Source organism: Cannabis sativa, chromosome 2 (assembly GCF_029168945.1).
Source record: "Cannabis sativa cultivar Pink pepper isolate KNU-18-1 chromosome 2, ASM2916894v1, whole genome shotgun sequence".
Taxonomy (NCBI): domain Eukaryota; kingdom Viridiplantae; phylum Streptophyta; class Magnoliopsida; order Rosales; family Cannabaceae; genus Cannabis; species Cannabis sativa.
Window position 1 is genome coordinate 7365413 of NC_083602.1, and position 26107 is coordinate 7391519.

General features: G+C 35.6%; 1 protein-coding gene across 1 annotated transcript; it reads right to left on the reverse strand.

Annotated features, from left to right (window-relative positions):
* Window positions 1–571: 571 nt before the first annotated feature.
* Window positions 572–25876, reverse strand: LOC115721019 (cysteine-rich receptor-like protein kinase 44). The gene is given in 8 exon segments (XM_030650245.2): window positions 572–1625; window positions 1628–1726; window positions 2120–2270; window positions 15059–15296; window positions 15398–15608; window positions 15719–15858; window positions 24571–24711; window positions 24952–25876. Coding segments are annotated over 8 exon segments (2067 nt in total). The 5' UTR covers window positions 25775–25876; the 3' UTR covers window positions 572–1361.
* Window positions 25877–26107: the final 231 nt, after the last annotated feature.

The following is a 26107-nucleotide window of genomic DNA, read 5'->3' on the forward strand; positions in this document are numbered from 1 at the left end:
AGCTGACAAAGTTTGAGTCATCTTTGCCATGCTTCTTCTGGAAACCAAATCAGGAAAATAAAGAAATAGAGCAAAGAAGCAAAACTAAAAATATGAGAATAATAAAATATATTACAAATGTGACATATTTTAATCATAATCATAAAAATATAAATAATTGTAAAAGTCTATAGCCCAACTGCATTAAAAGATATCCTATAAAAGGGTAATGCCCTAAATTATGAAAAACTTACAAAAATACTGACTTTTGGACTAATCTTTATAAAAATATTGCCACACGGAAAAAATTACTTTTATAGTGTCTTGGCCAATTTTTTTCTTTTATACTGTAAATACCAAAAAAAGAAAAATGAGGCCTCCATCTTCCACAGCCACGGACAGAACCACCACCGGAACGCCATAACAATCAGAAAATAACCATTAATTCCAGTGAGATTGAGAAAAAAAAAAGTGAAATCGACATCAAATAAATAATTATGGCAAAACAACTGTAAAATAACATTAAAATAAATCAAACGAAAGAAAGGAAAACATGATTAAAAAAACTAAAAAATCTTCTGCATAGCCTCAATACCCAATGCAATAGCAGTTATATTTGCAAGCTCAATCTTAAAAAAATTAGAACAAAAAAACTACTAAAACAACACAAAAATAAATGTAAAATAATAAGCAGATATAACCACTTAGAAAAAAATAAAAGAACCACACACCTCAAATTTTTTTTTCTAATGAGCTCGTGTAATGTATTTTTAGGAGAACCAAATAATAAAAAATAATCACAAAATAACCATAGAGTAGGAAGAAGAAATGTATTTTATAGCCTCCATCTTCCACACTCACGGATAGAACCAACACAGTACCACGAGAACACCGAGAAAAAATCATTAATTCCAGCAAGATAGAGCAAAAACAGTGAAATCGACGTTAAAAAATAAATTATGGAATACAACCATAAAAAAATACTGAAACAAACAAAAAAAAAACTAAAAAATAAATACAGTATACTGCAATATAAAACTTATAAAAATACATAGTAAAAAGTAAAAAAATACCATCTTGCAGTATTTTTACAAAAAATAATAAAAGTCAGTATACCATGTAAATTTTCCTATACTTTGTGTAATTTCTTAAAAAAAATCACTTTAAAATACAATAAAGAAAAACAAAATAAGTAATATCTTTTATAAATATAAATAAATATAAGAAATATCAACACTTTAACAATTGATTTGTATTAACATCTGTGTACTAACCATACACTTACTAACATGAAAATAATAAAGAAATTGAACAACACATCACACCAATGATATTTTTCATAAGTAGAAATCTAAGCTTCTACCAACAACAATGTCATTAGATTATCGAGGGTAGAGTTCAGTAATTGAAATTTCATTAATGGATATATTATTAGGGTTAGGTTTTGATTGATCTGATGATGATTCAATTTCTCTTGAACTGAAGTCAAATGGAAACGACATTTCTGGTCCAACGATGTTGCCATTGGTATGTATAAAGAAAGCTGGCTCTAAGGGCACTGAGAGAGAAAGAGAGTCACTATTTAACATGAGAACAACAGCATTCATAGTTGGTCTATCTGTCATATTTTCTTGAACACACAATAATATCCTATGTGAATACATCTCATTATTTCATATCTTGATCCACCTCTCACTAATGGATCTACTATATTTGAAACATTTCCTTCTCTCCAATTTCTCCATGTCTGTATATATATATAGCAACAATAAACAAAAGTTAAATTAATTCTAAATTTGAAAAATAAAAATAATTAATGATAGTATGGGGGCTTTGCTTTCTTAAAAGCTCTTTTTGAAAAATCTACTAAAGCTCACTTATGTTAAAAATGTTTTTCGAGCAGTCCAAAAGTAACTTTTAAAAGTCCTTAACCGTTTTTATATAAGCATTGCTATTAGGTACTAGTGGTGCCTAGCATCTTCTCGATATGTCGCATATACTTTCTAAAAGCTATTATATTAAATTATATGGGACCTGATACTTAGTTGGACCAATAGCGATATTGACATGTAGGAAGGTGTTAGATACCACTGGTGCCCTTTAATATTTCTCTATATATATATAGAGAGAGAGTACTTACATAGCTTAAAAGATCTTCAGAATACTCTTCTTGGCTGAAATAATTATTTTTCTTCCCAGTAATTATTTCTAAAAGTAACACACCAAAACTAAATACATCAGATTTGATTGAAAACCGTCCATGCATAGCGTATTCTGGAGCCATGTATCCACTACATAATATACAGCATATAAATAAATAATTAGTATAAATATATATTACTTGTTACTTTAATTAGGTGAGAATATTGATATTTAGAAATTGGATATACAGTACACAAAATGATAATAAGCTAAAACTAGAAGGAAACTAATTTTAGAGAAGATAGGATAGTTGGTCAAAAAGGATAACATAAGCATTTTAAAGGTCTTGAACAAGAAAAATAACTTTGAAAGAGTTTTTTTGTTTTTGATTTTTAAAAATACACATACAAATATCAAAAAGATTGAAACTAGGCTTTCTTTGAAGAAAGAAAACAAAGAGAGAAACAGAGTATGTTTCACAAAACAGAGACTTAAAAAAATGCAGAGAAAAGTCTTACAGCTTTATTGATGAGAAGATGTATTTATACACATCAATTACAATCAGTTTAGTCAAATAAAATTACAACAAGAAAGCTAACAGAAATAACTACCCTAACTAACTCTATCCAACTGACATTTTAGTTAGTTGGTTATCATCCCCCCTCAAACGGAAAGGGGAAGATACCACTTTGAGTTTGGCTTTAAGGTAGTGAAAACGATCCTTGGGCAGAGATTTCGTGAGAATATCAGCTAATTGATCAACCGAAGCCACATATCTAACTGAAAGTTCATTGTTGATAATCTGATCACGAACAAAGTGTTGATCGATTTCAATGTGCTTACACCTAGCATGAAACACAGGGTTGGCGGCAAGGGCAACAGCCCCTTGATTATCAACCCAAATTATGGGAGTGGCAGCAGTGTGAATTTGTAGCTCAGTAAAGAGAGAGTGCAACCATTTTAATTCAGCCGCTGTATTAGCAAGAGCACGAAACTCAGACTCGGTTGAAGAACGTGTAACAACATGTTGCTTCTTTGCTGACCAAAAGAGCAAATTAGGTCCAAGGAAGACAGCATAACTACCTGTAGATCTACGGTCATCAGGGCAACTTGCCCAATCAGCATTTGAGTAAGCTTCAATGGACAAGTAAGTAGCTGGTGAAAGGAATAAACCATGAGAAATTGTTCCCTTTAAGTACCGAAGCAACCTTTTACAAGCCTCCCAGTGCACAGTTGTAGGAGCATGAATGAACTGTGATAATTTGTTGATAATAATGGCTACATCAGGTCTTATAAGTGTCAAATACTGGAGGGCACCCAAAGTACTTCTATAGAGAGTTTTATCCTCAAAAGGAAGACCCTCTGTTAGAGACAATTTATGTGTACTGCTTGTTGGACTGGTGCACGGTTTTATCCCATCCAAATGAACTTTTACCAACAAATCTGAGATGTACTTGCTTTGAGACAAGTACATACCTGTTGTGTTTCTATGAATTTCTACCGCAAGAAAGTAGTGAACCTCACCCATGTCTTTTAGAGAGAACCGATTATTGAGCTTGTCAATAAATTGCTGAATAAGAATGGAATCGGGTCCAGTTAGTAGAATATCTTCTACATATACTAGCAATATGATTTGAGTGTCTCCTGTCCCATAGATAAACAAAGATGTATCCGATTTAGATTCTTTGAAACCCCAACTAAACAAGGTCATTTTCAATTTGTCATTCCAAGCCCTTGGTGCTTGTTTGAACCCATATATAGCTTTGTTCAGTTTACACACATGAGTAGGAAATTGAGGGTCTTCAAAACCTTTAGGCTGAGTCATATACACGGTTTCACTCAATTTACCATGAAGAAAAGCATGAGACCAGCAACATCATCTCCAAAGTCAGGCACAGTTTGAGCAATAAAAACCTGAGGATCATAGTCGAGAGACTATTCTGTGAGATAAACTTGTGGATGAGCAGTAGAAGACTTAGGAGTGACCCAATTACGAGTGAACCTATAGTGACAAGTCACAGAAGTATGCCCGAACCGCATGCAAACTTGGCGCAATGGTCTGTTATTGTTGAGAGGCCTGGGACCATTTGTTCGATTGGGAAATCTTGGCATATTGTCAGATCCTTGCCCTCTTCCAGCACCATTATAAGGTCTATATGTGCCATTTCTTGTGCCCATTGCAAGATTGGCAGCCATTTTTGATGAAAGATCCAAAATAGTTGAGTGCCTCTCCAATCTTGATTCATGAGACATTAATAGAGCTTGGACTTCTTCGAGAGAGAGATTCTCACTTTGAGAAGTGATGTTGGACACAACCGAATCAAACTCGGCACCAAGCCCATTAAGCAGATGCACAATAAGATCAAAGTCATTAACAGGGTGCCCAGCTATGGCCAAAGAATCACAAATAGCTTTGATTTTATCAACATAATCGGAGACGGTAAGATTACCTTTCTGCATATTTGTGAGTTGGCCTTTGAGTTGAAGAAGTCTTGCCTTCGACTAACTTGAAAATTTCTGTTCTAAGGCATTCCAGACAGAATTTGAGGTTTGATAACAAGCAACCGTTGCCAAAATTCCCTCTGTCATCGACGAACGGAGCCATGACAACAAGAGTTAATCTTTACGCCGCCATTGCAAGAACTGAGGATTGGTGCTGCCATTGACAAGTTGCTCAGGAAGAGCCTTGTTGCTGAGAAGAAGTTCATCAAGATCATGGCCAATAACTGTTGGAATGACTTGCGATTTCCAAGATAGAAAATTTGTACGATCAAGTTTCAAGGTGACTGAAACTGTGAGAGAGTTTGAAAATGGGTTCCATGGTTGTGCCGTCGAGGAGGACTGAGCTGGCACAACAGTAGGATCGGAGCCTCTAGCCTGAGACGAGTGGTCACCGGAGGAAGCCATTGACGCTAGTCAAGGGCTCTGATACCATGAAGAAAGAAAATAAAGAGAGAAACAGAGTATGTTTCATAAAACAGAGACTTAGAAAAATGCAAAAAAGTCTTACAGCTTTATTGATGAGAAGATGTATTTATACACATCAACTACAATTAGTTTAGTCAACTAAAATTACAACAAGAAAGCTAACAGAAATAACTACCCTAACTAACTCTATCCAACTGACATTTCAGTTAGTTGGTTATCATTCTTATTTAAGAATATCTTTTGAACTTTACTTAAGACAAAAATATAGCAACATTTGGGGCTTTGGGCCCCACGCACCAGCTGCCTCACCCTTAAGTCGAGCATGTCATTGTGTTTGCTTTCAGGATGTCTTAGTCCTGATATACTCAACATTAACTTTATCAAGTGTAGTGACGCATTTGTGATTCTAGCATTAAGTGTGACGTGACATCAAATCCTTGATGATGCGGTTGTTCTCATGTGGCAACGTCATTGGGAGAATGATTGGATAGTTGTGATTTTTTTTTTCCTAACTTTTAGGAGATATGACAAATTCTGTCAAGCAGAATATTTCCTTGTATTCCGTGTGTGTAATAAAAGGCATAGTGAGCCCGAAGAGAGAGAGAGAGAGAGAGAGAGAGAGAGAGAGAGAGAGAGAGAGAGAGAGAGAGAGAGAGAGAGAGAGAGAGAGAGAGAGAGAGAGAGAGAGAGAGAGAGAGAGAGAATAGGTTGAGAGAACAAGTTGGCAAAGGTCTTACGCTGAGAGGCAAGACTAAAAAAGAGAGACAAATCTAAAGGAAGAGGTAACTTGATCCAAATCAAATGGGCCAAAGAATATGAGGTGTTACCAATTTCATGAAGAGGGACATATCAGAGGGCTATGTCTTCAAATAAAGAAAGAAAATAGTGGGGAAAAAAGGAGCAGGAAAATGCCATTGTTGATGATGGTTACGAGAGAAATAATAGTTATGAAAGTGTTGGTGAGCTTGTAGTTGCTATAGACTAAACAGACAAACATTAGATCTTGGGCTCAGGTTGTTCATTTCATATGACTCCCAATAAAGATTGGTTGGAGTGTAATACTAGTAAAGTCTTGCTAGGAAACATCAAACCATGAAGTGTTAAAGGCAATGGTACATACACATGATGGTTCAGAAATAGTTTTGACAAATATAAGGTTCATTCTTGGACTAAAGAGAAATCTCATTTCACTAGGCATGCTTAATCACCATGGATACTCTTACAGAGGTGGTGATGGTAGTCTTAAGTGACCAAAGGTTCTTTGGTGGTAATGAATGGAGTTAAAAGCAATGGTCTTTATAAAATGCATGCTAGTATTGTTATTAGAATGGCTACAATTGTTGCTGAAATAGGTTGACAAAGGCTCAGTTATGGCATAAGATAATAGGCCATGTTAGTGATGCTTCCGAGAGCTTCAGAGACAAAAAAATGTTGTGTGGTGACAAGTTTGAGAAGCTTAGTTTCTATGAACACTGTGTTTTGGGCAAAGCTACTAAGGTGAATTTGAGTAACTCGAATTACATAACTAGGGATACTCTTAGTTATGTACACTCAGTTATTTGGGAGCCTTCTAGAAAATAAACACTTGGTAGAGGTAGATACTTTATCTCCATTATAGATGATTGTTGAAGAAAGGTCTGGGTATATGTTTCAAAATCTAAGGATGAAGCATTCAAAAAGTTCAAGGATTGGAAGAGGATGGTTGGAGAATCAACAAGAAGGTGAGGAAGTTAAGAACTTAAAATGGTTTAGAATACTTGACCAATAGATTTAATGCATATAGTTGAAGGCATGGTGAGGAATAATTCTGTGAAAGGCACACCACAGCAAAATGGATTAGTAGAAAGAATGAATAGAACCCTACTTAAAAGGGTTGATGTATGATGTTAAATGCACACACATGCCAAAATTTTTAGGTAACTGTGATTATAATAATATACCTTATCAATAGGTGTGCCTCAACAACCATAAGATTTAAGACCCCAAAAGAGATCTGGAAAGGTACCCCTACAACTTATGAAAATTTAAAAGTTCTTGTCTATGTTGGTTATGCTCATAAGAGAGATGATAAGTTGGATCCTAGAGCACAATAGTGCATGTTTCTAGGATATTATGATGGGGAAAAGAGTTTCAAACTCTAGTATAAAGAAGGTCAGACATCAAGGTGATGTCACGTTTAGAGAAGAAGAGTTTTATCTGGAACTTGAAGTTGAAAGTATCTTAGATTTGAACAAGAGTAGAGGTGATCAAGATACTATAAATTCAAGAATTGAGGTAAAACTAGCTAGAAATTCTGAGAATTAAGATAATCACCTTTAGCCTCATATTGGTGAGCATGAAGAAGAAGAAGAAGTTGTTGAAGAACTTGAGAACATGACAAATTATCAACTCATAAGAGATTGGGCTAAGATCCAAAGATGCACCTTCTCGGTATGGTTATGCATATTTGATATCATTTGCACTTCTAATAGCTGGGTCTATAGTTAAAAATGAGCCTTCCTCATTTGAATCAGCTGTTAGATGCAAAGAACAATTGAAATAGAAATATTCCATGAAGGAAGAGATGGATTCATTTTGAAAACAATAACACCTAGCGGTGTATTGATAAACCATCTAAACATAAGCTAGTAAGTTGCAAGTGAATCTTAAAATTGAAGACTAACAATGCTAGATATGGAAAGTCTGGGTATAAGACTAGGCTAGTAGCTTGGGGATCTACTCAACAAGCTAGAATTGACTATAATGAATAATTTTTACTTCCATTAAACTTTTACTAGCACTTGTTACATAGTTCAATATGGAACATGAACAAATGGATGTGAAAACTGTATTTCTCCATGTAAAGTTGGAGGAAGCGATCTACATGGCTTAGCCTTAGGGATTTATATAGCCAGAAAACAAAGTATCTTTACTACGAAAATCTCTGTATGGACTAAAGCAGTCACCAAGATAGGTACATTACATTTGATGAAGTTATGATGAAGAAAAACTACTTGAGAAGTTGTTATGAAAAATGTGTGTATGTCGAATGGGTTAAGGAAAAGATTTGTATTTTTGCTATTATATGTAGATTATATGTTGCTAGCATCAACTAGTATGAAAAAAATTGAAAAGGTGAAAGAACTCTTGAACAAAGAGTTTGAGATGATGGATCTAGGAGCAGTAAAGAAGATTCTAGGTATGGATATAAAGAGAAATAGAAGTATTGTAGACATGTTTATTTCTAAAACTTATTATATTCTTAAGGTACTTAACAATTTTAAAAAAGATAATACAAAGGTTGTACAGACACCTTTGGCCTACTCATTTAAAATTATCATCTACTCTATCACCTGCAACCGAGAAATAAAAATTTGAGATAGCTAATGTTCCCTATGTTAGTGCTATTGGTAGCTTGATGTATGACATGGTTAGTACAAGATCTGATGTGACATATGAAGCCAAATTAGTTAGAGATATATGTCAAATCCTAGGGAAGGTTGTTGGGAAGCTATCAAGTGGATATTCAGGTATATCAAGGGCGCGTTATATTTTAATTTATACTGTAAGCAAAGGAAAATGTTAGAGATGGAAGAGAAGCTTCTGGGGTATGTAGATTCTGATTTTGAGTGACTTAGATAAGACAAGGTCACTAACAAGTTATCTTTATTCTTTATTTGGTTGTACCATCATATGAAAAGCAATACTGCAACCAGTAATTGCTTTGCCAACAAGTGAGGTTGAACTAATTGCAGCAATTGAGGTTTCCAAGCAGGTTTTGTGGCTTCAAGGCATAATGGGAGAACTTGGGATAAATCAAAAGAAAGTGAAAGTACTCGGTGATAATCAGAATTCTATACACCTAACTAAAAATTATATTTTTCATAAAAAAAAAATAATACATAACGATATTAAGTATTACTTCATTAGGGACATTGTTGCTCAAAAGAAGGTGATAATAGAGAAGGTCCATACTGATGAGAATGTTGCTAATATCTTTACAAAGACAATCACTTCAAGCAAGTTTTATCATTGCCTTGAATTGATCAAAGTTAAGGCTGCAAACTTCATATAGTGATGGAGTTGGCTTGGTTTCCAATTGTAATAAGGATGTTGCATCTTAATCTTCAAATCAAAGTAGAAATTTTTGGAGAAGTTTTTATTCTATCATTAAGTTACTTTGTGACATGGCAGCATTGTCCATGTTGCACTTGATATGGGAGCAAATCATTGATGATGTGCTTGTTCTCGTGTGGCATCATCATTGGAAGAATGGTTGGAAATATATGATTTTCTATTCCTAACATTTACGAAATAAGATGAATTTTATTGAATATTCCTTTGTATTTTGTGTGAGTAAGAAAAGGTGCAGTGAGCTTGAATAAAGAGAGTAAGCAAGAGAGAAAATACTAAAAGACTCCACTGTAGTGAGTTGTGAGTGGTGAGATGAAAAACTTTGTAATATAATAGGAGATTTTGAATATATTGAACATAGTTTTGTATGTGTGGATCAAATAATTGTATTTGTAATCTCAAACTAGAATATTGGATTTGATGGCCAAGCCAAGTAGGATGTAGGAGATGAATTATGTGGTGGATTTGACTCATTTTTCCCCTGCCACATCAGCAAATACCTATCCTAGTGGCAAGAAGGCAGTTAATTCGGTTGGAGCTTCACCAGTTGGGAAAAGCTACTGCAACCTATAAAAAGGCAGTCACACCTACTTGTTTTCTTAAGGCTTTCCTATTTTGTTTTGTACATAGATTCATATAGAAAATAGTTTCAATTTTGAGGGATTGGAGGGTTGTAAAAGTCTTTCTCATGTATTTTATTGAGTGGACTCAAGTGAGATTCAATTTGTAATGTGTTGTTTTCTGTACTAAATTCTTTCAATGTACCTATGATTTTCAAATCATTCTCCATGTACAATCAATGATCATTTAAGGAATAAAGTGGCTGTGAGTTCTTTGCTTCTTTTTCTTTCAAGTGTTCATTAAGTTCTTATGTTGTTTGTTCAATATTTCTCTTGTTCCATCTCTGTTTTTCTGGTTTATGTTTCTTGCCTTTGATGTTGTTGTTTGAGTTCAATCTTGCCACTGTTGTTAATCAACAGTGAGAGAGAAAGGTGAGTTTAGATTCACCACAAATGGTATCAGAGCAAGGTGTCAAGAAGAGGTTTCAAGATCCGCACTCAAACCTCCAAGATTGATCTTCAAACATCAAGAAACAGATTGAGTTAAATGGCTACTGCAAGATTTGAGGTGGACAAGTTTAATGGAACAAATGACTTCAATTTATGGAGGATTAAGATGAAAGCCTTCCTAGTGCATCAAGGAATTCATGAAGCTCTTGATGAAGAAGCTATGAATCTGATTGAAGATACGAAGAGGAAACTGGAAATCGAACTCAAGGCACACAGTGCAATCCTGCTGAGTCTTCGGGATGAGGTACTTCGAGAAGTATCTGATGAGGAGAAGGCACTAGGATTGTGGAATAAACTTTCTTCAATTTACATGAAGAAATCATTGGCAAACAAGTTGTATTTGAAGAAGATATTGTATACTCTTAAGATGGATGAAACGAGAGAGTTGAGGAGGCATCTGAATGACTTTAACAAGATTATCTTGGATCTTAATAATCTTGGTGTCAAAATAGATGATGAGGATCAAGTAATAATTCTTCTTAGTTCCCTTCCCAAAATGTATGAACATTTTGTTGATACCATCTTGTATGGTAAGGACACTCTCACCATGACTGAAGTGAAGGCAGCACTAAACTCAAAAGAAATTCAAAAGAAGGGTGATGAGGGAGGAGATAGCAATGGGGAGGGGCTGTTGATTGTCAAAGGAAAATTTTCAAAGAATCACAAGGGAAATAAGAGCCATCACAAGCCAAACCAGTTCAAAACTGGTGCAAAGGGCTCTGCAGGGGGATCAAATTCGAGGGGCAACACTGGAAAGCAATGCTTCTATTGCAAGAAAGAAGGATATTTTAGAGATGAATGCCTAGCCTTGAAAGCTTAACTAAAAAGGGACAGTCAACAATCAAGAACCAGAAATCATGGTGAAGCAGATCTTGCACATGGTTGTGAGACATGTGATGTTCTGGTTGCATCAAGTTCCGATTCAGGTGGAGAATGGGTGCTTGACTCAGGTTGTTCATTCCACATGACACCAAACAAAGAATTGCTCAGCTCTTTCTCAGAAGAACACAGTGGAACAATGCTCCTAGGGAATAACAAGGCATGTGCGATTCAAGGAATTGGCACTGTCAGAATTGAAAACCATGCTGGAAAGTTGCAGACTCTACAACAAGTCAGGTTTGTTCCTGAACTCAAAAGAAACCTGCTATCGATTGGGATGTTTTACAAGTCTGGCTACTCTGTCAAGATTGAAGGAGGGGTGATGAAAATTGGCCATGGAACACAAGATCTCATTACAGGTAAACTAAATAATGGTCTTTACTTTTTAGATGGTAAAACCATTACTGGAAGTTCAGCACCTGCTGTACACAATCCTGCAACAAGCCAAATCAGACTTTGGCATCTGAGACTTGGACATGTGAGCCAAAGAGGACTTGAAGAGTTAAACAAACAAGGGTTGTTCAAGGAGAAACTACAAGAAAGGTTAGAATTCTGTGATGAATATGAACTTGGGAAGGCCTGCAGGGTAAAATTCAACAAAGGAGAACACTCAACAACAGAAAAACTAGCCTATGTACACTCAGACCTTTGGGGACCATCAAGAATTCCAACCATGGGAGGAGCACACTATTTCATGAGCATCATAGATGACTTCAGTAGAAAAGTATGGGTTTACTTGCTGAAAAATAAGAATCATGCCTTGGATACTTTCATTGAGTGGAGAAAGCTTCTAGAGAACCAAACAAGTAACAAGCTTAAGGTACTTAGGACAGATAATGGCCTAGAGTACTGCTCAGGAGAATTCAAGATGTTTTGTGCTCAAGAAGGTATTTTCAAGCACAAAACAGTGGTGAACACACCACAATAGAATGGCACTGCAGAAAGGATGAATAGGACTCTGCTAGAGAGGGTGAGATGCATGCTTGTAGGAGCTGGTTTGGAGAGACCATTTTGGGGAGAAGCTCTCAAAACAGCATGCTATCTAATAAACAGGTGTCCATCAGTGCCAAATAATTTTAAGACACCTCAAGAGGTGTGGACAGGGAAGCCACCAAAGTTTGAACATTTGAGGGTGTTTGGTTGCACAACCTATGTGCATATCAAACAAGATAAGCTAAAGCCAAGGGCTCTAAGATGCATGTTTCTGGGATATCCAGAGGGGGTCAAGGGCTACAAGTTGTGGTGCCTTGAACCAGGACACAAGAAATGTTTAATTAGTAGAGATGTTGTGTTTAAGGAAGAAGAGATGGCCATGAAAGTCAAAGTTATCTCTGGAACTGTTCAAACTACCCTGCAGAATGAGAGACAGTTTGAGGTGGGCAAATCACCTGATAACTCTACTCAAGAAGAAGACTCAGTTGAAGATGAGAGTAATCAGAGTGATCTAAGCAGCTACCAACTAGCAAGAGACAGAGAAAGAAGAGAAAGCAAACCTCCTAACAGGTTTGGCTATGCTAACTTCATTGCCTATGCTCTAACTGTAGCAGAGGAAATGGATAGCTCAGAACCTACTAGCTATCATGAAGCAGTGAATGGAAAGGATGGCAAAGCTTGGTCAAAAGCTATAGATGAAGAGAAGGCCTCCCTAGTAAAGAACAAGACCTGGATAATGGTTAGAAAACCAGAAGGGTGCAAACTGGTAGGCTGCAAGTGGATTTTTCAGGCACAAAGAGGGAATTCCTGGTATTGAAGTCACTAGATTCAAAGCAAGGTTGGTGGCGAAGGGATTTACACAAAAGGAAGGTGTGGATTTCAATGAGATATTCTCACCAGTGGTCAAACAAGTCTCAATCAGAGCTATAATGGCTAAAGCTGCTAAGTTCAGTCTAGAAGTTGACCAAATGGATGTAAGAACTGCTTTCTTACATGGGGAGCTTGAGGAGCAAGTGTACATGGAGGTTCCAGAAGGATTTGACAAGGAATATGCAGATCAAGTCTGTTTGCTCAAGAAATCACTCTATGGGCTCAAGCAGGCTCCAAGGCAGTGGAATCTCAGATTTGACTCCTACATGATCAAGATAGGATTCATCAAAAGTAAGTATGATCCCTGTGTCTATTTCAATGGTCATATTTACTTGTTGTTATATGTTGATGATATTCTAATAGTTGGGAAAGAAAGATCAAAGTTGAATGATCTTAAGGTAAAATTGAATGAAGAATTTGAAATGAAAGACCTTGGAAAAGCCAAAAGAATTCTAGGAATTGATATACACAGACCTACACTTAACTGTATTACACTATCTCAAAGCAATTACTTGCAGAAGGTCCTAGATAAATTTGGCATGGAAAAGTGCAAGCTAGTTGCTACCCCCCTTGCACAACATTTCAAACTCTCATCATCTCAGTCTCCAACAAATGAAACTGAGAGAATCAAGATGAACAGAATCCCATATGCCAGATGTGTTGGGAGCTTAATGTACTCAATGGTGTGCACTAGACCTGATCTAGCACATGCCATGAGTGTTGTGAGCAGGTATATCTCTGACCCTGGAACAGAACACTGGGAAGCTTTAAAGTGGGTCATGAGGTATGTGAAGGGCACACTAAACACTGGTATTGTGTTCAAATGTGAACACCAATATGAAGAAGAGGTTACTGGTTATGTAGACTCAGACTTTGCTACAAATATAGACACAAGAAGAAGCTGCACAAGGTTTGTATTCACTGTGTTGGGAAGCTGTGTAAGTTGGAAATCGAATTTGCAGAAAGTTGTTGCATTGTCATCCACAGAGGCTGAATATATGGCTGCAACAGAAGCTGCTAAGGAGGCCATGTGGTTGAAAGGATTGACAAGTGAATTGGGATTAAACTCTAAAGATATTGTTGTCCATTGTGACAACCAAAGTACTTTGCGTATCATGAAAAATCCTATGTTTCATGAGAGATCAAAACACATTGACATAAAGCTACATTTTATCAGAGATGTAGTTATGTCAAAGCAGGTCCAAGTAAAGAAAATTTGCACTCATGATAACCCTGCTGGCATTTTTACAAAGAGTGTTACTAGGGATAAATTCATTCATTGCTTGAACCTATTGAACATACTAGATTGCAAGGATATGATCAATTCAGCCAGCTCTGTCCAAGCAGTGAACAAGTGAATCAAATCAGGTGGATTTGTGGTGGATTTGACTCATTTGTCCCCCGCCACATCAGCAAATACCTATCCTAGTGGCAAGAAGGCAGTTAATTCGGTTGGAGCTTCACCAGTTGGGAAAAGCTACTGCAACCTATAAAAAGGCAGCCACACCTACTTGTTTTCTTAAGGCTTTCCTATTTTGTTTTGTACATAGATTCATACAGAAAATAGTTTCAATCTTGAGGGATTGGAGGGTTGTAAAAGTCTTTCTCATGTATTTTATTGAGTGGACTCAAGTGAGATTCAATTTGTAATGTGTTTTTTTCTGTACTGAATTCTTTCAATGTACCTATGATTTTCGAATCATTCTCCATGTACAATCAATGATCATTTAAGGAATAAAGTGGCTGTGAGTTCTTTGCTTCTTTTTCTTTCAAGTGTTCATTAAGTTCTTATGTTGTTTGTTCAATATTTCTCTTGTTCTATCTCTGTTTTTCTGGTTTATGTTTCTTGCCTTTGATGTTGTTGTTTGAGTTCAATCTTGCCACTGTTGTTAGTCAACAGTGAGAGAAAAAGGTGAGTTTGGATTCACCAAAAATTATCTTTGAACATGGATAAAATTCTCTACGTGTTATGCTCTCAATTTCCTACAAGTTTTGCTGCATTATTTCTTTATGCAATTTACATGATCTGTTTTAGTTGGTTCTTAGCTGATTGTTCATCTAACAAATTAGATTTATATTAGTTGTTCATGAAAATTATAAATATGTACTTTTATTAAAAAAAAAATATATAGATATGTACTTACTATGTTCCCACAATTCGACTTGTATTGTCTTGAGTTTGATCAATAACAAAAGGTCTTGCCATTCCAAAATCTGAAATCTTAGGGTGCATTTCTTCATCTAACAAGATGTTACTAGCTTTGAGATCTCGATGAATAATTCTCAAACGAGAATCTTCATGTAGGTAAAGAAGTCCTCGAACCACTCCTTCTATTATCTTGTAACGCTTATCCCAATCTAAATTTGATCGCTTCCTTGGATCTGCATATATTCATATGTGCGTACAAGTATATATATAAGAAAATTTATCAATCTTTGATTTCTCTTTCAAAACAAAATCATAACATTAAATGCAACCATACCAAATATGAAGTGATCAAGACTTGTATTTTGGACAAACTCATATAGAAGAAGCTTCTCACTTCCTTCCATGCTAAAACCAAGAAGCCTAACAAGATTGCGATGATGTAACTTGGCAACTAGTATTACCTCATTCTTGAATTCGTGATCACCTTGGGCTGATCCCTTAGACAATCTTTTCACTGCTATATCTCGTCCATCAGGAAGCCTACCCTGAAGCACATCACAAAAAATAAACAATCATATAATGAATGAAATAGACTTGAAAATTTATTTCTAACAAAAGATAAATTATTTCATACTTGAAATGTATATATTTTTACCTTATAAACTGCACCAAATCCACCTTGTCCAAGCTTATTTTCCTCAGAGAAATTATCTGTAGCAAGTTGAATAGACTCAAAACTGAATTGCAAAGATTCTGCACTTTCAATTTCTTCCACGGGTTCATATGTGAAATGATCTGATTGAACAACAATACAATACAAGTCAGAAAAGTACATTTATTTAAAGTCTAAACTATCATTTGTGGCAATAAAATTGACTAACTCTTCAAAATTAAATAGATTTCCTAATGGGAAAAATTGTGATAAATAGAGTAATTTACAATATTTAAATCAAATTATATAACTTTTTTTTATCAAATTTTTATATATTATATGTGGTGTAGCTCATAGAAATTTGAACTGAAAACATTTTGTTACTAACCAATTTCAAGCCAACTAACTTAATTGTCGCTTTGTTGAGTTATTTCTTGATGTATATATTTTTGAAGCTAATCGAGTCCACGATCAAGTCAAAGTATATTGAAAAATATTATCCTATATGGATTAAATGTAAAAAAAATATCAATTCATATATAAGAACATAGGTTACTCTGCTCATTACCAATTAGTTTTCAGATAGAATCTCATCATTCTTGTCATGGTATCAGAGCTATATCTTTAGTGGACTTTCGATTCACACTTATCAAGATATTAAAGTCAGTTGCACGATATCCGCATAGTGCAAAGACACTTGAAATCCAAACAAAATAAGCGAATAAATGGCACAACTTGTGATAAAGCAATTCAAGATTGGTGAGCAAAAAATAGCCACCATCTTGAGGAAGGAATATTGGACAACATTACCCACATGAATTAAATTTAAAAATATTGAGTCATATATAAGAACATGGGCTAATTCTAGTCAAAGCATTTTTTTTGGGAGGGAGTGGGAATTGGTTCATAACCTGAGGTTGAGTGTTAGTTCGACATTGCTCGATGTACTACTGTGAGTTTAATTGATTGAATAAAGGAAAGAGATAGTGATTCTAACACTAGATGTAGGAACAAGAATGAATTAGTCCAGTATCTAAACCAGTATAAATAATTTGTTGTGTGTGTTTCTTTGTTTTGGTGCTTGTTCTCTAACTCTATATTTTGTGTTCATCAATTTTGTTTGATTAGTTGTGCTAAGTATGTTAATTTTATTTAATTATATAATTAATTTTTACATTTTTTAAGATATTATTTACAGAAAATGCGATCTTTTGAAGTTTTAATGTTTCTTTTATGCTATATTCTTGTTATTTTGTTGTTAATTTTTTGTTATTTGTATATTATTTTTATGTTGTTTTCTTATTACTTTCATGTAATTTTCTTGTTGTTTTTTGGGTTATTTTGATAGAACACCGTAGAAATATAATTATAGATATATATTTGAACGTAATAGTGTAATTTTTTTTTTATATATATTTTGAATCTAATACAATCTACACAATAGCTCAAATCCATAGTAGTGCGAATTGGATCAAAAATTTTGAATTAGATACTTTTCAAATATTAAATTATTTAATATTTATTAAAATATACTTTTCACATGACCAAAATCTATTAAATATTCTTTTTAAATTCTCCAACAATAAAATAAAACACCTTATTGTTGTTCTATATTCCTAACTACAAATTAAAATAAACAAACAATAAAATCCAAAAAAAAAAATGAAAAAAAAAATTGTATATAGAAAGAAAAATTTGGTTAGTTTTAGATTATATTATCTTTTTTTTTTTTTTTTTTTTTTTGATAAATCAGAAGTTGTATTGCACCAATCAATATTTACAACCTAACGGCACCCCCTCGGGCCCAAGTTGTTTCAATCTATACACAATCAATTCTATACACCTTACAAATCATGAAACCAATCTCTATCCTTATCTTGGATTATATTATCTTTATATGTAGTAAATATATACATTTATATATTAAAATTTGAAAATATATGTACTATGTATTGATTTTTTAAATTACTAATATTTTTTTTCTTTAAAATATCAATAATATATTTATTATTGTTTAAATATACATATGTGGATTAGATTCGATCAGTTACGGATGTATATGAATAAATATTTGATCTGCAACTTTACTAATTTGAATGGATTAGATGGTGTGGATTGGATTGGATAATTTGTGAATACCTATTTACAAAATAGAAGATTTGGCAGAAACATATATATATATATATATTTATATAAATATATAGACCTTGCTTGTTTGAGACAAAAATGATGGTAAAAGACACCATGTGACTCTACTAAGGATGCACATTCGGGTCGGTGCACTAGGTTTGGATTTTTTAGGTTCGAGTTTGGGGTGTAGGAAAATGCTTACCAATCCCGACTGTTTTAGGTACTGGGTTTGAGTTTTGGGTACCATTTGAGATAGTGTATTGGGTGTGGAACCCAAAAATATTTTTTAAATAAATAAATAAATCAAATCAAGGTTTAAATATTTTACACACATATATATATTGTACATAGAATATATTGTATGAGTATACATATGTAGTATATATATAATTTTATATATAACTTTAAAAAGAATAAGTTGTTGCAAGGACAAGGAGATAGATACACGAAGAAGAAGAATGAAAAAGTTACAATGGGAGGAGTACATGAAGAAGAAGAAATTGTAGGGAGAGGGGTAGATGAAGAATAAAAAGATGATGAAGAAGGAGGAGGAGGAGAGGGTACGAGTGGCAGCTAGTCTTGTGGTTTGGGCTTAGGTTATGTTAGTTATGTTATATGTATGTATTAAAAAACGTTATGTACTGGGTTGGTGTCACCAGATATTTGATATTTGAAAAATGGAAATTTGATACCCACCTAAATCTCATTTGGGTGGCACTCGAACCCTATTTTCTTAAATGTTCCGAGTATTGCATAGGTGTACTGAGTTCACGTTAGGATCGAATAGGTGTACCAAGTACGCCCAATTTTGAGCCCAAATGTTCATCCTTAGGACCTTTAAGAAATGAGCAAGCAACCATTTTCCCTTTTAAAAGTGAAGCAATGGATAAGAAAAAGGATGTTAAGACCGAAATTTCACAAGGTGTAATTTCAAAGTTATCCCAATTGGAGTAGTCCCAAACCAAGAAGACACCACTTTACGAGGGTTTGAAGAGTCCAATCATGTGTTTGGAATCATTTAAAGTATTTCTAGTGGAGTTCGATGAACACGAGTAATGTTGGAAAGAGTGGGTGATTAGTTAGAACTTGTTAGTGGATTTAGACAATGTTACATTTAGAATTACATCGGGTCATAAACATAAAAGTTGTAGATCTCGTTCTCAACTTTCCAAAATATCTTGAATTGTCCAATTCTAAGTCATATTGAGAACGTTATGGTCAAAATACTTACTGATGAATTATTTACAAACACAGACCAGATGGTGGCGCAAGACCTGTGCCACCAGCTTTGCAAGACATGTGGGAAGAGTCTTGAAGACCTACGGGAAGGTGTCTAAAGGAGTGAAAACATCAGTGCTTGGAGGATTGCAAACATGGGTGTTTTGGGGGTACTTTTAGGGGTGTAAATGAGTGTATGGGCCTATTTAAGATGGACAGAAAATGCCTCAAATAACAAGTGTTTGATCAAATGACTGCCCACCATGGTGGCCACACCTGGTGATGCAAGGTAGGTTGCAGCGAACCCATACGCCACTAGCCTAGGGCCACCATCCCTACACCACCAATGTGAGAGGAGAAAATTTTAGGGACGGCCTCCCGAGGATCTTAGACACTGTCTCTTCATTCTCTATTGAAATATCCTAACTTTTTATGGAATGTCAGAAATGACAAGTCCCAAAGGAAACGAAGATGAGAACATGCAATAGCTCCCTCACCTTGGTGACAATACCTAGTGGCGCAAGGCTGGTGGCAGTAGACCCTTGCGCCACCAGCCTAGGGCCACCATCCCTGCCCCACCAAGGTGAGGGGACCTCAAAGGATCTTGGTCATGGGTTAAGCATGTTAGACAACACACTCTTTCGTCCCTTCAACAAATCTTGATAATCTGTTCCAAGAAAATACATAAGGTCAAAAGGAACCAAAAGCCAAACCCTCGTTGCCACCAAATATTTGGTGGCAGCATACCCCTGCGCCACCAGGTGTTTGGTCACTCGGGGTGTCTTCATACCATCCTTTCATACTATTTTCATCAGTCTATTTTGATTAACAATAATCCAAGGGAGAACCAAGCGGTATCCTCATTCAAGAGAGTAAGCCTAAACACTTAGTCATTTGTGAGGAAGAATGGACCGACAAGAGTAGGACAAGAAAATGGGCATGGAAAAGGTACGGAGAACCTTTGCATTAGGACCACCAAGTCGGGACCATCTTTTTCATGCCCAACCACAACACCTAACAAGTCTTGGAGACAAGGGCTAAACAAGTAGTGGGATCACCACCCACTTGTAGCACCTAACATACCCGACCAATAGTACGCTACAAGCACTACCCTGTGGCCACCCCTCTGACCTCTGAGACCAACAAACGTAGTAGGTACTAAGTTATCCCCTTGGGAACCACATGTAATGAGTCATCAGAGCTCACCTATAAATACTCAACCCCTCATTCAAAGGGGTTGGAAATTTGGCGTAACCCTAGCTTGCAAGTTATCAATATAACACTCTTATTTTCGCCAGTGTTGTTCTGCAACTTATCTTAAGTTTCAACAAGTTTACTTATTTCTTTTATTTTCCATCATTCACACATATAGTTTACAGCTACTAACATCATTAATGAGTTCCTACCATCAATATTTTGGCGCCTTCTGTGGGAAAAACAAAGTCAAAAGCTACCTTTTTCCTAAGTAATTCATTGTCGTTCCAAGATGCCGAGGCGTTCGACGTCTCCAAGACATCAGGATCCACTTGGATAACAACCACTTGTTCGCTTCCAAGAGAGACCATCTACCTCCATCCACCAGGTATGAGCAAGGTGGAAACAACTAAAACATGAAGGATCAAACTATGAAAAATCAAGTACCTTTGACCACTGGAAAAAAAAAACCAAACCAATGCTCAAAAAATCCCTTGACACCACATGACATGGTGACATCATCTATGGCTAACCCCATCAAAGGAACTATCCAACCACCTAGATGACTGTCTTTGGTATGATGCCCGGTGCTACCTGCTCCACAAGACTTAAGCACCTCAAGGCATGACCCTAAAAAAGAGAAGTGGACGTACCTGTTGAGCCCAAGCTCCTGGACTTACTATTATGAAGAGGAGATAAATGAGCTCCACCGGAAGAACCAAAGGTTGGAGACTACAGTGGCCGTCATACAAAAGGTGTTGAGTGGTATACTCAAAGGTAAAACCTAAGCCTCGCTCTCCAAGTACAAAAGAAAATGACAAGAGAGGAGTGAATCAATCATGCATGCTAGTGGAGGGAACTCCATGCTCTATACTAATGATATCTCTTGAGATAGGATTAGATAATACATGTCACGAGATAGGTGCCCTATGGGTCAGCAGAGACAACCAAAGAGCTGACACTCGCGTAGAAGGTCACATTGAGGGGAACACCTCGTGACCTAAAGAAGAAACTTCACTCAAAAGGTTTCATTCTAGGGGACAACTTGTGTAACGGCCCCACTTTAAGCCTCTATTGGGCCTTCCCCCACGGACTAATGGCTCTTATATACGAGTACATAACTCTGGCTACTTACTGGACTAATGAATGGCCCTACAAACAAACACGAGTCTTTTCAGCATGCTTTGTCCTCACTCGCACGCTTTGTGGGAAAACTTCTTAGGAGGTCACCCATCTTGAAATTACCCCAGGTCAAGCACGCTTGACTGTGGAGTTCTTTCATGATGGGCTACCAGAAAACAAGATGCACCTTATTGATATAGGTAGTACTAATCAATCCATTTAAGCCTTCTTCAACTGTGTAGTCCCTTACCTACACAGTCTCAGAATCATCACACTTAACCTTTCTTAGGCGATGTGGGAATGTATAGCTAACCTGGTGTTTCTCCTTACGGTTCACAAGACTACTGACTGTCACACCTCGCCTATGGCTCCCTCCTAAGAGGGAAGCAAATGAAAGGCCTTATCCCCTAACTTTGGTGTAAAATCAAACACAAATGGGAGAAGAGAAGTACATCACGCAGCCCGCGTGTAAACCATGAAGAGGATCAAAGCCCCACTTGCTAACCTCCAAGCGAGGATGAATGAGTTGGAAGTAAATTCAAGACCTACGCCGAAAGATAATTATCACAAAAGGAGACTTGGACGATGATGAGAAGTTTGATGAAGAATACTTTTTCTCAAAGGAGATTCAAGTAGAACCACTTCCACCCAACTTCAAGAAGCCATGAATGAAACCATATGATAGTACAACTAATCTAAAGTACCATCTTAGTGCTTTTAACAAGGTTTTATGTGACGTTTAAAACTTATGGGATTAGGCGGGTTATTTATCAATGAGCAAATTACCCCTGAAGTTTAATTAAGTATTCTATTTTTTTGTAAGGGAAAATTTGCCAAGTTTTAATAAAATAAGTTTTAAATGATTTCTTTTTCTATTATCCTTTTCTTTTTACTATTATTATTATGTTTATAGATATTAAGATAGAATTCTATAGAGTTTTTATAGACACAGAGCAAAACACAAACCCTTTCTCTCTCAACTTCTTTCTCTTTCTCGACTCAAGAAAAACCATAAGGAAACCACATCTTTTCTATCCAATTCTTGCAAAATAGTCAAATCTAGGAGTTGTGCAAGGTTAGGGTAAGATCTCTTTATCTTTTGTGATATTAATGACTTAAAGTTAGGGTTTTATAAGGAATTTTGGTGATTTTGGGTCAGGGGTATTTTGGTTTGTTTAGGAACTATTTCTAGGGTTTATTTAGCTTAGAATTAAGTTTGAGTGGTTGTTGTTTTGCTACTGGTTGTGCTGAAGCTTCAAGCTTCAAGCTTGAGTTTTTGAAACTCGAAGCTTGAGCTTTAGTGGTGATTTTGTGAATTTTATGTAATTCTATGTTCTAATTATTGGGTAAGTTTAATTTGAGTGCTTGAACTGTTCTGGAAGTGTTGAAATTAGTTGGAGCAGGTTTGGGACAAAATTGAGTTTAAAATTTTGCCTACTAGTGCAATCTAGTCGACCGGATGGGATCTGGGTACTTGGAACCTGTGAATCTGTTTACCCGAATAGGGTTTCAACGACAGGAATGAGGCCAATTTTAGGTGCCTCAATTTTTGTATTTTCTCGATGTTTAGGCTATCTCCACACTATTTATTGATAGGAAAACTTTTAATTTGAGTTTAGGTCCTAGAACGGGTTATAAGGAGTTATTTACTAATTTATCGCTTTTGGAATCATTTTTTTAATGTTAGTATACTTAATTGTTGAGAGATTTTACTAGAGCTATAAATATGAGCCATAGTTTTTGACATGACATGAAATCTGCACGAGCTTGATCAAGCATGAGCCCGATCAAACACAAAATGGTATGGGCTTAGACACGACACATTACAATCTACTAATTAACGCACCACGACATGATGCTATAAATAGGCACGACACGAAATGATGCTACAAATTGGCACCACATGACACAAAAAATATGTGCTTAAGTAAGACATGGCACGACAATCCCTAAAGGCACGACGCATATGCACAAATAAATTAGCACGAAAACACGACACGTTGAAAAATCTTATACTTTGATGGTGATGATGATGATGATGATGATGACGACGACGATGATGATGATGGTAAATATTTATCAATTATAAATAAATTAAAATGATAATAAAATATAAATATAATAACAAATAATATAATTCTATACTTAAAACTATTGAAAAATGTAAATCTAACACTAAATATATTAATTTATTTGTAAAGTCTTAGCGTATGACTTAACATTTGAGTATTTATTATTAAATATTCAAATTCTTATTATTTATTTTTATGATTTTTGTAAAATATTATTGAAAAATTATATATAAATGTATATATTTGCTAACTAATTATATAAATAATTGATGTTACAAAAAATATATATTTTTTAGTAATAATTCATAAATGTGAAAAAATTGTGGAAAAGTAAAGCACGAGTTTGAGCCAATATAAGAAAACGAGTTGACCTGATTAAGAAAAATAGTTCGACATGTGTAAATCACAGCACAACTCATACTTTGACCCGATGTTGAACACTAAATTGACTCCAGCTAAGACTAGGACCCTGACCCTTATAGCCCTCAGCTTGGACCCTGGACCTGGACCCAGTTCTAAACCACAGACCCCCGTCCCCCCGCCTAGACTCTATGCCAGATCCCAACCTCCAACTCGAACTTGAACCCCGACCCCAACCCAGACCCAAACCCAAACCCTAGTCCTGACCCAAACCTAAGCCCTCGACCCCAGCCAAGACTAGATGGGCCAAACCCTAAACCCCGGACACGAACACCACACCCCACCCCCCGTATCCCGGTCCGAACTCAGACCCCAGCTCAACCTCGACATAGACTTCGGACTCGAGGCCTCTGGCCCACTTTCTCTCACTTCACTTAAATAAAAATTAAAAAAAAAACAAAAATAATAAAGCAAATTACAAAACACATTTTTATTTTTATTTTGTTTTAAAATAAAGTAAACACATAGATATGAAACACATTTTTGTTTTTCAAGGACAAAAATTTTATTTTTATTTTTGAGATTTAAAAAATCAAAAAATAAAAATATTACCGAACACCCTAAATTTATCAAGAAAGAAAAATATTAACATGCTCTTAATAAGTCTAGTTAAATTAATTAATGGAAAGATAAGACATGGAATACATATAAATTTTAAAACATGTAGACCAATGTTGAATGATTTTATCAAAAACTTACTTTGAGCCAAATTTTTTGCCCTCCTCAATTTCAAACATACACATGTGGATATGAAGATGATTAGACCCACAAACCCCACGGCAGACACAACAATTATAATAACAATTGTTCTAGCTGATGTGTTACTCTTACTACCCCTTCCTGCAAAATTAAAAAATTGATCACATAAGTTTCATATGTAATCTCATAAACAAAATATATATATTTTACTTAACAAAAATCACTACAAGAAATGAAACTTTATCTTTTATATGCTGATAAAAGTTAAGTATTATTTTAGCAAACTAGAATTTATTTTTGCCAGCGCATTAACGAATTGTGCTAGCAAAAGTGATATTTGTTGGAGTGAACACCAAAATAAATCGTATATGAAAAGCATACCAGAATAAAATGGTGGAGAAGGAGATGGCGTTGGTTGTTGTGATGGGGGTAGGGATGGTGTTAGAATTTCAACCGCAGTAGAATTATAGAAAAGGTAATCCTCATATCTAAATCTACAATTGGTTCCCAATACTTGTCCACCTTTTTTCCCATCGCAACAACCAGGAATTTTTTCAAATGCAACCTCCAAACAATTGTTACAGTCCTCCTGGGACAGGTCAGGTGTACACTGCACAAGTCCATATATGGTTCTAAATCTTGGAGCTGTAGCATTTGCTGCAGTAAATTTTCGAAAAGAACCACCAGCCGCGGCTCGTCTCTTCAGATGTTCTAACAATCCATTAAGAATTTGAAAATATTCAACCACAATATCAGAAGGCACGTCTTCCGTATTATGATAAATTATGTTTGGCTTAGTTTCCATGACACCAAACAAAGAGCAGTTTGAGTAGCGCAACATACAATCGTCGTACCATAAGAGTGTCTCCTTTTGATTAGGGCAACGCTGTGGGAGAATATATGTAGAGTCATTAATACATTTCAGGCACACATCGGGCAAGGTGTCGCCGTTGCATAGTCCGATTGCGTAAACTTGGTTGGATGAGTTGCCGTAGGAGAGATTGTAAAAGCCGAAGCCGTTGTTGTTTTCGGGGTTAGGAAGGTTTGAGAGGAGGTGATTGAGGTTATCATGGTATGTAGAGTTGAGAGTGTAGTTACCTTTCTCTTTAACACATTCGACACTTTGAGTAGTTGCTTTTTGTGGTACGAGAATGAGTATTGAACAAAGGAGGAGAGGAAAAGCTAGTGGTGTCTTCTTAGCCATATAGATCGTAGGTAGATATAAATGGTGTATAGTTTATATTGTTTTATTATGTTTAATAAGGTGATTCAATGTCTAAATTAGATGAAGGTTGTTCCCAACTTAAGTTAAGTTTAATTCTAGCTCTTTACGTATGGTACACGATCGATCAAATGGCTAATATGGATGGACCACTTTTATTAGAGATATCAACGCGGGAGTCAGAGTCAGAGCCTATGATCGTGTATGGATATACCATGTTGAATAGCCAACGACTATTTATTATAATGGAACTTGTCAAAGAAGAATAATAATTACATAATGAAACGAAGTTGTCTTCGTCCATGGATCTCTACT